Here is a 13,316-nt window from a genome sequence, read left to right as displayed (position 1 = left end):
TGGGGCCGTTAGCTTTCTGTTTATACAACACGGCTTACAAATAGGGAACGGCTGGACGGATTTTTACAATTTCTTTTTGTTTTGAAGCTGATGAACTACCCGCACACACACGATGCATAGTCCGTGTCCGACGTGCACGATGGAAACTCTAGCGCCCACGTTTAAAGGTAAGAGAAGACAGGCAGTGAAAGACATAGCAATTTTTTCGAGTTCCTCCGGTGGTCGCAGTCAATGAGTTAAATTGTCACTTTAGAAATGTACAGATACCCTCTATACACTTAAACATCATGTTGGTCTGTTTACAGTTGAGTGAGAAAACAATGTTGCACATTAATTTCATCATTTGGGGACCCCCAAAATAATTTGGGTCCCGACCCACAGGTTGAGAACCACTGCTATAATTGAGTGACTTTTTTGTAACTGTGGAGTACATTCTAAAATCTGTCATTATACATTCTCTTAATGAAGAACAGATTCTGTAGAACAGGGCTACTCAACTTAGGAAGGCTCAGGGGCCACTCAGCAAAATACCTAAAGTCCAAAGGGCCGCAACCTAAAAATGACGGTCCTATTTTGGACGTTTACAATGATTTTGTAACAGGCTTCATGACAAGCTTAATAAGCAAACACACAGAAAACAGCCACATTTCCATCTATATAAGCCATGCCAAACCTCATTGAACCAAAAGATTATGGATGGAATGAAGAAATTATCGAATTTGATCAAATTAGGCTTTATTCACAAAATGTGAAGTGAAAATTAACAGAACTGGTTCAATCGTTTTGTAACCGCCCCTGTGTCTGGGTAAGTGGGTATGCAAGGCTAGTGAACTTTGGCAATGTAAAGGTATGTTTTCTCATGCCAATAACGCTCCTTTTCATTAATAGGACGGATTTAAAATAAATAGACGTTTATACTTATTATTCAATCACTCAAACCCCAGCATCCCTATTCTTGGGGGACATTCACCAAAAATAGCCGATCTACAAGCTCACCACAAGATGCATTGTGAGCTTGTAGATCGGCTATTTTTGGTCAATCTCCTTCAATGAGCAGTTAGTTGTGTTTAAATTACAAAGCTCAAAGCATCAAATGTTTTACAAGTACAGTACAACTGGCTGAGTTGAACTTTACTTTTTCCATAAAACAACAACTCTTAACCAAAAATAGCCGATCTACAAGCTCACAATGCATCTTTAGGTGAGCTTGTAGATCGGCTATTTTTTGATGAATGTCCCCCAAGAATAGGGATGCTGGGGTTTGAGTGATTGAATAAGAAGTATAAACGTCTATTTATTTTAAATCCGTCCTATTAATGAAAAGGAGCATTATTGGCATGAGAAAACTTCCCCATTTGGTGTACAAGCATAGTTCCCTGGCTGCTACGATCTGTTGGAATGTGTGCACTGTATGTCGGTGCTGACTGGCGGAGCCGCGGAGGCAGAGACAAGCACAGACAAGGACGTCTTCACTAGCCTAAAACATGACGGTCGCGAGCGTTCATATCGCACGACCGTCATGCGTCTCCACTCCAGTGAGCCCGACTGTGGTTGTCTGCTGCAAAATCTCCGCAGGTTTGTCTGTCTGACCGTCTCGTTGTACAGCCGCCAGCATCTCCGCACTGCTGTGTTCAGGCTGTGTTCTGTGCATTGACTGCATTCGCTTCCTGACTACGGAGTCCACTGAGGCTCAAACATCACCGCATTTTGCGTTGCGCGTTAACTTTGCCAGGCTTAGAAAAATCATATTTTTATTGGTATGGTCATGACGGGCCGCACAGACAGGCGGTGCGGGCCGCAGCGCTGCTGTAGAACAATGTGCTGAAGGATTGGATGTGGGATCATGTGTTTATATTGAAATGTTTAGTCAGGGTATGAAGAAAAAGATAATGTCTGCACACGATATGCTGCTCACATAAAGGAAGCCCGGCAAGGGGCGAAACGTTGTTTGGTTAAAATCAAATCAAAAAGACGGGACAGCAGCCTATCGTGTGAAGACGTTCCCTTTTTCTTCACTTGATTTATTTTTGGGTCCAGCACAGCGCCGTGTTTAAAGAAACTGTGGAGATGTGCATATCCTACCCCTTTTTCATACAGCCAGGGTAAGAACTCAGTAGTCTTCAAAAGAAAAAAAACTTTTTACTTAACATCACTTCCGTTTTTCAGTAGTAATCTGGCTCTTCACAACTCCCAACTTTTAATGGCGTTCTTTTGAAGAAGTGTTGAGCTCCGGAGGGTCAGGGATTTCGTGGTTACTAAAGTATAAATCATTTATCATTATGTAATGTTTGTTAGGACGATCGAGGAGAGGTAAATTGTCGCTGTCAGGTGGAAAACATCCTTGTCCTTTTTATTATCACAAAAAAAAGTAAAATTGCCGATCACCATGTGAGCTTGTAGATCTGCTATTTACACCACTTTTGTGTGACACTCTGGTATAATGAAGTAGGGCATTGCTTTACCAAAAATCACATTTCAAACATAGAGATTCAAGGTTAATTCTGCCAAATCTGGGAATCCATCGGTGGAAGAAAAAGGAGAAAACAGCGCACTCTGCTGTTGTTTTGGTCCGCCCCCAGCCCTCCACTTCTGGTCCATGTGTCTTTGTTTACATTACTAACATTCCTAACTGAACGTTTGATAGCAATGGAATGTATTCCATCAATGTATTCCATCACAGGGATGTGTAGAGAATGTTAGGGAGGCAGGAGCTGAAATTTCTAAAGGGGCCTTTTGGTGAAAATATTGATAATAGCAGACCGGTAAGCTCACAACTGAGCTTGGAGATCGGCTATTTTCGGTTCTTGATACCAACCCTGAACTAAGCATAATCAAGTCAATACTCGAGATGTGGCGTAACGACATGGATTTCTACACCGAGAGGGCAATTCTTTCAACATAAGATGCTGCATTCAAGTTCAGGAGAGTTTGGATGAGGCAATTCTCTTGAATGCCACCTTCAGGAATGGCATGGAAAGAGGGCATTTGCGTTTCTTTCACCATAGTAAGAACGGCATTCATGGTCTGGAGTGGGCATATTTACAGATGGATAAAGGAGCAGGGGCTCAAGCCCCCTTTCTTTGATGTCTATGTGTGCACATGCCTGTTACTAACATTCCTAACTGCATGTTTGATAACAATGAAATGGATTCCATCAATGGATTCCATCGTTCCATCCAGGACAGGAATTTCATGGAGGCCATGAAAGCCATGGCCGCCGTTGCCCCTCAGTTTGGCCTTGTGCCCCTCAAACCAATGGCATGACCTGAAGCCACACTGGCCTTAATGCCCCAGCTGACTGTATCACTTTCTCCTCTGTCTCTTTCTTGTCAATATGTAGACAGTAGACACTCTTTCTTGTCATGTAGACACCAGTGTCTTTTGTTGAGATTCTGAAATCTTAACTCCCCCGAGTCCCCATCTTTAAACCAATCCAGTGACTTTGATTGGTGCAGGCCTGAGCGTGGATCAGATTGTAAATACCCTAATGTATATCTATTTCACTGCAGAATGCAGATTAGGTTATCATCCCTAACCCTTAAATTCAACAAATTATTTCAATGGACTAAAATCCGATTTTATTTGATGGCCTTCCTGCCCTGGCATTTGGCATTTGTGCCCTCAAAAAATGGACAACACCAAAGGCCAAGTGGCCCTGCCTGCCCCTAAAATGACGAAATTCCAGGCCTGATTCCATCCATTCCCTTCTTACTGCTGCAGGTCGAGATGGCTGAAGGAGCCAGACGCTGACTCCAACGAGCTCTTCAGAATGGTGGGAGAGATCTTCATCCTGTGGTGTAAATCACATGTGAGTCATCATCTTTAAACATCTCAATCTCATCATGCAAGTTGAAACGGGACAGTGGTTCTCAAACCTTTTCATTTCAAGGACCCCTATAACACTGAGAGGGTACACTCTTAGAGCTTGTAGATCGGCTACTTTCAAAGGATTTTTGTACATTTGAAAACTTAAAATGGGACATTCAGCATAATGAGTACTTACTTTTTTTTTTTACCTACTTTTGGTACTTATTGTATGTACATTTTGATACTTTTACTCAAGTACATTTTGAATTCCGGACTTTTACTTGTAACAGAGTATTTCTACATTGCAGTGTTGATACTTTTGCCTAAGTAAAACATTTGAATACTTTTTTCACCACTGTCGATTTTGTTTCAGAACTTCAAAAGGGAAGAGCAGAACTTTGTGGTGCAGAATGAGATCAACAACCTGTCATTTCTGACTGGGGACAGCAAGACCAAGATGTCCAAGGTAAGGGCTCTTTGGAGGCAAAGAAGAGCGCACGTATGTGTTTGTGGATTGGAAATGTACTACAGACCTTGTGCATACTGTACCTAGGGCTATCCCACTCTAATCGATGGATCAATTTAGTAATCCGTTTGGCCGTAGATAACCAAGACTTTTATTTATATAATTACTTTATTTGTAATGCTTTTTCTATGCATAATGCTGTATACAGTATATAATCACACTGCCTCAATAGCCTAACTACTGTGGAATCAACATTAGAATGTTCAGCCTTACAAACCCGAAAATGCTAGGTCTCTCCGTGATTGTATGCCCACACACATTTGCCAATGAAAACAACAAATAGAAATTCCTATGACTATTAGCCGCAAGTATTTCTTTAGTCGAGGACAGCCTTTACTTTTGCGATAGGGTGTTTTGTGAATAAGTAAAATAAACCAAATAAATTCCCCCATGCTACCGGTGCATCAAACCCAGGAATGGTGCTGTAATGGTAACGTGACCGAATCCTGGAGCTTACATTCAGTCCCAAAGTGGGGTGGTGTGTGAGCTCACTGCTGGGACTGGGGGACTTACTCATACACTCTCCACCATTCCAGAGTTTATTTCCTAATTCTGCAGCTTTACACTAAACTTATCTGGCAGCTCGTTAAAGATGCTCTATCCACGTGGGACTCCCTGTGCAAAGCCTCAGTTATACTTCAGTCGCGTGCCGGTGGTGCCTTGCTCGGTAAATGGCAGATCTACAAACTCGTTGTGAGGCTCATCTGCTATTCGCTGCACGCAACAACACCAACGCGCAACCGAGTGTAAATCAGGTTTTAGCCGCTCTCAGGCTCCCCACTGCCAGCACGTCCATCAGTGTGTGCAGGGACGTGCAGAGAATGTTAGAGAGGCAGGGGCTGACATTTCTAAAAGGGCCTCTTGGTGAAAATATTGAAAATAGCCGACCTCCAAGCTCTTGGAGCTTGGAGGTCGGCTATTTTCGGTACTTATTCATGGTCTGGAGAGGGCACTTTTTACAGACGGGTAAAAGGGCAGGGGCTCAAGCCCCCTTTAATGTCTATGTGTGCATGTGTCTGCGTGTGTGTGCATGCATTACAGAAGTCAAACACTAAACAGCAGACATAAACTAACATCCGTTCTCTGATGAACCATCAACAAATATTCACACAGCAAACATTCCGTGGTGTCATCAATCCCTCTGCCAGGCCGGCGCTGGCAGACAGCGGGAATGTCTCTGTTGATTGTTTGAAAGAACCAACAAACAAAGCGGCACTGTCGGGCAGAAACCTTGTATCTCCAAGTTTAAAATTTGTATGTTTATATATCTTTTCCGTATATGAAAGCCCTGCTTCGTCATACAAAAGTGTTGCACAACAGTAGTGAAAATAGCAGATCTACAAGCTGTATGATCTGACAGCTGATTGGCTTAAATGCTCCAGTTTGCAAGACACCAGTTTGCAAGACACCAGTCAATAGCTGCTCTGCAGCTATTGACTGGTGTCTTGCACGCGCGCCTTCGCGCTCGTGCAAGACACCAGTCATGTTGCCATACCTTAGCCTTTTCTGAACCGACGCCACTGGTCGGTGTAAAAACACGTGGTTGTGCTTGTGTCCAGTCTGGAGGTCAGGACCAGGAGAGGAAGCACAAGAAGAAGCGTGGGGAGTTCTACTCCATCCAGACCTCCCTCATTGTGGCGGCGCTGAAGAAGATGCTGCCCATCGGCCTCAACATGTGCACGCCGGGGGACCAGGAGCTCATCTCCCTGGCCAAGACCCGCTACCTCCTGGTGAGAGCCCAGACCCGCCTGACCTCGGCTTCTTGTCAGCAAAATGTCAATACGGATGTGACCAGAGGCGCCGCCAGGGGTAAAAATTAGTGAGGGGACGGTGGTGTGGGCGTGGCCAGGTGGTGACGTCATAACCGTAACCAAACGTACACCTCGGACTTTAGTATAACTATCACACAATCACTAGCACAATGTGTTGTTAGATGACAATTGTATAAGTAGCTCTGGATAAAGAATTTAATTAAACTTTTTCACAATACATAACTCGTTTTATCCTGCTGTTCTTATTTCAATATTAATTATTATGCCCTAACTTGTAGGCCTATTATGCCTTCTGTAATCTCGGCAGTATGAATGAGCTAGGGCTCTGCTACGCTCAATGTATTTTCGAGAAAATCAATTAATTTTAAATGTGAATAAAGGAAGGGAAATTCAAGAACTCAGAAATGAACTGCTTTGGGCACTAACTACAGTGAGTGAGGAGAGAGAGAGTGAGCAAGCCGACGCTCGATTAGCTGCCTGGCCATCAGTGAAGAAAAAAGAAAAGTACTCACATGTTTTACTTAAGTAACTAAAAGTAGAAATACTCTGTTAGAAGTCCCATGTCCAAAATGTACTTGCATAATGACGTTTTGGTATCAAAATGTACTGTATAAATACAACGTAGTCATTTGCAGAATGTCCCATTTCACAGGTTTTCACAAATGTAGCCTACCATAGATACAAATATTTTTGCAGATCTAAGCTCACAATTATAGCTAAGTGTCGCATTGTGATCTTGTATTTTTATTTCTAATGGCCTAAATATAGAGACTGAACTGGTTAATGTATGCCTTTATAATAATCGAAATCTGCAAAGTAACTTAGCTGTTTTCAAATATTTGTAGTGGAGTAAAAGTAGCCTACAATACTTGCCTCTGAGAAAGCCTCAAAATTATACTTACAGTAGGCTACTTGAGTATAATGTAATTTGTTACTTTACACCACTGCAGCCTGGCCGTCATCAGAACCGGTTGAACATGTAATAGCAGACAGACTTGTGTATTGGAAGCAATTAGCATGAGTGACTGGGGGTCGCAACAACCTCCAGCAGCAATTTAGAAAGACAATGGGGACATTGGGACCATAACTCCGTTTGGGGGGGGGGGGGAACTGACCAAAAGACAGAAGAAATAGGTCGATAGCCTGAAAAGTGGGGTGGCAGTCCGGTCCAAAAAGACCCGGCTCCGGTGCCTATGTTATATGTTGGCTATAGAGGGTATGCGCATGCATAAAGTGAATGGCAAATCGAGTGGCAAATCAAGCGGCAAAGTGAGTGGCAAAGTGAGTTTAATGTCATTTAACGTTGTTGAATGCAACCAGATAGGACTTTTCTGTTTGGATGTATGGGCTGTGAAGGCCAGAAAGTATATGTTTTGCCACTCAGTAGGCATACCCACGTATAACTTGATGATGATGTCACGTGCATACCCTCTATTGAAAAATATAAAACATGTTTTGTAATAATTCAATCTTTCTTTCTTTTTTCCCCCTTTTTTTTTACTGTCTAACAGAAAGACACAGATGACGAGGTGAAAGACCACATATGGCACAATCTGCACCTTCAAGAAAAGGTAAGCTGGCTGAAATTAAAGCTTTCTTTTTCCTTATTTCTATATCAGATATACTAGTTTGTAAATCTGCTATTTTTTACTTTACACAGCCTATATGTACATGCATGTATATGTACATATATGTACGCAGCCTAATACGTACATATCATTTTGGGAGTCCTTGAAATGAAAAGGTTTTGAGCACCGCTGATATAGCAACGCATCGCCTACGTTTAAACTGTTTTAATTTTTAAGACATTTGTAGAATCGGCCTCAGGTGAGAGCAGCAATTTAACATTGGTCTATGCATATCATTCATGCTGCCCTCAGAGTAGCAATTTAATAAGAAAAAATGTAAAAAACAGAAACAAGAAACAACAAAAACAAGCAAAGTGAGTACTTGCTCCCCCTCTGTCCCTGTGTGTGTGTGTGTGTGTGTGTGTGTGTGTGTGTGTGTGTGTTTGTGTTTGTGTGTGTGTGTGTGTGTGTGTGTGTGTGTGTGTGTGTGTGTGTGTGTGTGTGTGTGTGTGTGTGTGTGTGTGTGTGTGTGTGTGTGTGTGCGCGTGCGTGTCCATGCAGTCAGAGGACCCGGCGGTGAAGTGGCAGCTCAACCTGTACAAGGACGTGGTGGTGAGAATGGACGCCACCCCGGACCCCCAGAGGACCGTGGACCGCATCCAGAGCATCTCTGCTGCCGTCTTCAACCTGGAGCAGGTTAGAGAAGAAGAGGTTCTCAACCTGTGGGTCGGGACCCCCAGCGGGGTCCCCAAATGATCCCAGACGATTAACTAAATGTGCAACATTGTTTTCTCACTCAACAGTAAACAAATCAGCATACAGTTGTTATAGAGGGTATCTGCACCAAAAAGTGACAATTTGAGTGTTAATACCTCTAAAATGACAAATTAAATATTGGTCAAATTGTCAAATATTAGAGGCAAAATTGTGAAAACAGCCGATTTACATAGATCTGCTATTTTCGCCCTTTGTGTTTTTTCCTCCCGTAAATTAACGCCCTACTTGATCATACTACAGCGCCACAAAAATAAAACAGCAAAAGTAGCCGTGTTTAGAGCTTGATGACCCCTGATTGTATGACGGGCTATACAATAGGGTTTCATTTCCATGGTATTCTAGGTGGAGCAGCCGTTGAGGTCTAAGAAGTGTGTCTGGCAGAAGCTTCTCTCCAAGCAGAGGAAACGAGCGGTGGTGGCGTGCTTCCGCATGGCTCCTCTCTACAACCTGCCCAGGTAATAAGTTAATAACACATCTCATTGTCTTTACTCTAGTATTTACTCTAGTAATCAGGCACGTGCAAGGCCCTTTTACCCGTCTGTAAAAAGTGCCCTCTCCAGACCATGAATGCAGTTTTCACTATGGTGAAAGAAATGAAAATCCCATCTTTCCATGCCATATCTGAAGGCATCATTAAAGAGAATTGCCTTGTCCATAATGTCCAAACTCTCCTGAACTTGAATGCAGCATCTTATGTTGTCCTCTCTGAGTAGAAATCCATGCCGTACACCACATCTCCAGTATTGATTATGCTTAGTTCAGTGTGGTATCAAGCACCAAAAATATCTGACCTCCAAGCTTACAAGGCGTCAGCGCGATGCGTTGTGATGTTGGAGGTCGGCGATTTTTGATATTTTCACCAAAAGGCCCTTTTAGAAATGTCAGCCCCTGCCTCTCTAAAGTTCTCTGCATATCCTGCTAGTAATACTCCATACTTTTGTCTCAAGTCGTGCTATTATTACACCAACCTTTTTTTTACAGGTGCATTTTCAGAGCACGTTTGTTTGTAATGATCAATCCATCGATTGTGTTCTGGATTGGATCAATAGATCCAACTTAGTATATAGGCCTACTTTTTACTCACCCACTACCTTATGACAAGTTTGACGAGTTTTGGAGGCTGTCCAATACGCCAGTGACGAGTTTGACGACCATTTAATGAATTAGATTAACTCTAAAACAATCCAACAACTTTGATCGCCGCTACGCGGTTTCCGATTACACCTTGTAAAAAGCACTTCCGGTTTTGGGACCGGAAATAACCGGTTCTCAATGACCGCATCCGGTTTTCATTTGTTTACAGAAAAGAACAAGCACTGTATTTCTACAGTTCAGTATTGATACCTTGACTTAACCCATTTAGGCCTAGAATTATTGAATGCTTTAATTATTGAAAAATAGCAGATATACAAGCTCACAGCGCGGCACCGAATGCCGGGCTGCGAGCTTGTAGATCTGCTATTTTTGAAAAATCGTGATTTTTTTTAAAACCTATGTTTCTATGTCAGCAATCTGGTTTAGCCATCGTCAAAGAAAAGGTCCTTTTCACTTAACTGGAGCTCAGTTATTCTGTTCTTGAGAGACTACTATGTCAGTGGTTCTCAAACTTTTTCATGTGAAGGACCCCCAAAATGATATATATTTGGCCACGGACCCCCATCTCAAAATATTTCGTTCCAGGGAGCCCCCAGAAGCAAAATGTGAGTTACAAACGTTCGCTTTGAAAATACATATATTCAAAGATTTGCACACATTTTCACTGCTTTTTCAAAAATAGCAGATCTACAAGCTCGCAGCGCGGCACTCGGTGCCGCGCTGTGAGCTTGTATATCTGATATTTTTCACTGGTTAAAGCATTCAATAATTCTAGGCCTAAAGTAAAACGTGAGTTGCTTTTTTCCACTTTTTAAGTGATCCTTCAACCTGTGGCATCTCCTTTGTGTTTCTTGGCCAATTACCCGCGCCGGGCGTCCTCCTCTCCGAGCCTCACCAATCCCACTCCTCTCCTCCCACCCTCTTCTGACCCTGCGTTAATGTGCAACGTCCCTCCCCCCGATCTGTAGGACAAAATGGCTGCCCCCGCGGCTGTTGGGAATTGAAAGAGAGGACAGTAGCAATTTCATGGCCCACTGCTCTGTAACTCAATCACAGGGAGGCCGGGCAGAGAGCGATAGTAGGGAAGAAAACAATTATGAAGGCAGTGCAGGCGTCAGTTCAGCAAAAGCTAGGGTATGGCAAAGATGGGAGTCCTCGAAAAATCGGGTTTCTACGGTTTCTGCAGGGCTGGATATGGCAGCCTGGAACGGTTGTCCAAGTGCAGCTAAACTTGCACCTGATACACGTGTTATCATATCCTTGCTATGGGACTGTTATCAAAATTGTCATACCTTAGAGAAGGCTCAGTAGTCAGACTACCAGCTACCAGTAGCTGGGTAGTCCCAATATCAACCTTAATATCAGCCGAGAAGAAAGAAAAAAAAAGTTGCTCCCGAAGCGAGATTCGATACCGCGCCCAGTGACATCAGCCACCCGACGCTACCGCTCACGCCACTATAGACGACGGAGCCGCGCCGTCTCAGGCGCCGATGAGCCCCGTGAGGAGCCGCCGAGGCGAGCGATAGCGAAGCCGAGTCGCCGCGACGAGCGGTGCGAACGGCGCCTGAGCCGACTCAGCGGCGTTACCGAATTATGTGCCGTTATGGACAGAATAGTAAATTTTGACCAGGGGACTGCTCAAATAAAGGAGTATCCACGTTGTCAAAAATAAGAGCAGACAAAAGAACGAGCGATTTCCAACCGTCTCGTTAGCTCAGTTGGTAGAGCATGGGACTAGTAAAACTCAGACCCGGGTTCGATTCTCACAGGGAGCCACCAGTACGTTATTCCAGAGAACGTGCGTTGGCGCATGCGCATTGCAATGACAAGTCTATGGGTGATATCGGAACTACCAGCTCCTGGTAGTTGGTAGTCTGACTACTGAGCCTTGGCCAAGGCATGACAGGGGTGATAACAGACCCATCCCAAGGGAGGATAACACGGGGATCGGCTGAAACTTGGTATCTTAGTAAACTTGCCACAATTAACAATAATGCATTGCACCTGTGCAGCTGACCTGCGGAACCTGGGAATATACCATTTTGTCAAGATGGGGAGAATACAAGTGTGGATAATATAATTATAATACCTTGTTAAAGTGACCATTTTGTTACGTTTGCATTTGTAGTTATTTTACTGTAATTTAACAACATAATAAGCAGCACAGATAGGCTAGACAAAGAGACATTAATGGATTTATATTTAAAAGTAACTTTTATTTTCCCCCCTGGACCCAGGTATGGCAGCTGCATTCCCCTGCCATACCCAATTGACGCATTGGGGCATTCAACCCTAGCGTCAACTGTTTGGTTGGAACATTTGCCAGACAAAGCCGATCTACAAGCTCACAACGCAGGCACATCGTGTCGCAAAGTGACACAGTGCGAGCTTGTGGCTCTGCAATTTCTGGCAAAGGGATTATTGAGTAAACAACTGCAGACCAAGTACAGAGCCAACTCACGTCAGTTTTACTACACGTTGAAGGTTTTCATGCAGAGGCGTCAACTGGGTATGGCAAGGTACGGCAGCTGCCATACCTTAGCTACAGGGCGAAAAATGTAATGTACTTCTTAAAATAAATTCATCGTGCCTGTTGCTAAGGTATGGCAACATGACTGGTGTCTTGTACGCGCGCCTTCGGGCGTGCAAGACACCATTCATGTTGCCATACCTTAGCTTTTGCTGAACTGACGCTGCTGTTTTCATCATCATGATGTTGTTGCCTTCACAGTGTGACTCTTCAGGAACTGTGGTCCTATTCGCCTCTGGTGGAAAACATTGAGACACGGATTAGCAAAAAAAAAAAAGAAAAAGAATGTTATCTCATTCTCACAATTTCTATTGTCTCTGTGAGGGGTAGGGATGTATATACAATCTGTCATGGGTCTCTTTTTTATCTCTATTTAGACTGTTGTTGTTTTTCTTTCTCCCTCTCCGAACGCCACACTATATGTGTTTGTATATACTGTATATAGTAGGGGTGCAACAGTTTATCAAACTCACTATATTGATTTAATAAATTGAAAATACAACTTACAAGCTCACAACACGTCGCAGTGTTGCAACAGGTGTGGGCTTGTGGTTCAGCAGAAATTTCTCCTTTTTTTGCGCGACACTGTTTTATGACAAAGCATAAAATAGGGTTCTAAGAGGTAAATCAGACAGATTTCATTGATTATTAAAAATATGTACACGCATAATAACTTATGCGTTAACTCAATTATTTGATTAATCGAAAAGGCAATCGATCGCATAGAAGAAAATGCTGGATTGTTGCGGCCCTAATACATATATACTGTATATACATTGTACCTCGTCTTCCTCAGGCACACAACTAATAATTACTTCCTGAAAGCCTTCCGACAAATGTGGGCGGAGGCAATGCATGAGAACACAGACTATGACAGTCTGCTCTCCATGCTGACGGTAATGGAACGCTGACCTGTTTGTATGAGCTCCCATACCCCCCCCCCCCCCCCTCCCCTCCTCCTCCAACCCCCCCCAACCCCCCCAGCCCTCTCCTCCAGCCAGGGTATGTGCTACAACTGTTAACGCTACTGTAATTCAATGCTCCCACTGGTAATTCCGCTGGTCATTGTCCCTGTATTTGAACATAATATACTCTGTCCTAGGAGTAGGACCAATAAACGAGTGGTTCTCAACCTTTTCAGGCTGCGACCCCCAAAATAGTCATATTTTAACTAGGGCTCCCCCCCATCCTGACGAGCACTAAGAGTTGAGGCATAACATTTTGTAACAGTTCTATTGTGA

General features: G+C 43.4%; 1 protein-coding gene across 1 annotated transcript in view; it reads left to right on the top strand.

The window, feature by feature from the left end:
- The window catches only part of LOC308305985 (ryanodine receptor 3), a gene marked incomplete at its 5' end in the record, with an annotated part of 342,849 nt that overhangs the window by 261,266 nt on the left and 68,267 nt on the right, over positions 1-13,316 (top strand). The window contains 6 exons of the mRNA XM_080750884.1: positions 3,721-3,808; positions 4,181-4,273; positions 5,893-6,063; positions 7,617-7,676; positions 8,235-8,369; positions 8,793-8,905. Coding sequence (XP_080607010.1) covers positions 3,721-3,808; positions 4,181-4,273; positions 5,893-6,063; positions 7,617-7,676; positions 8,235-8,369; positions 8,793-8,905 — 660 coding nt within the window. The remainder of the gene's footprint in view (positions 1-3,720; positions 3,809-4,180; positions 4,274-5,892; positions 6,064-7,616; positions 7,677-8,234; positions 8,370-8,792; positions 8,906-13,316) is intronic.

The sequence above is a fragment of the Nannobrachium achirus genome, assembly GCF_963921795.1.
Source record: "Nannobrachium achirus genome assembly, chromosome: 20".
Taxonomy (NCBI): domain Eukaryota; kingdom Metazoa; phylum Chordata; class Actinopteri; order Myctophiformes; family Myctophidae; genus Nannobrachium; species Nannobrachium achirus.
Note: the sequence above shows the minus strand (reverse complement) of the source record. Positions and strands in the feature narration are given on the sequence as shown.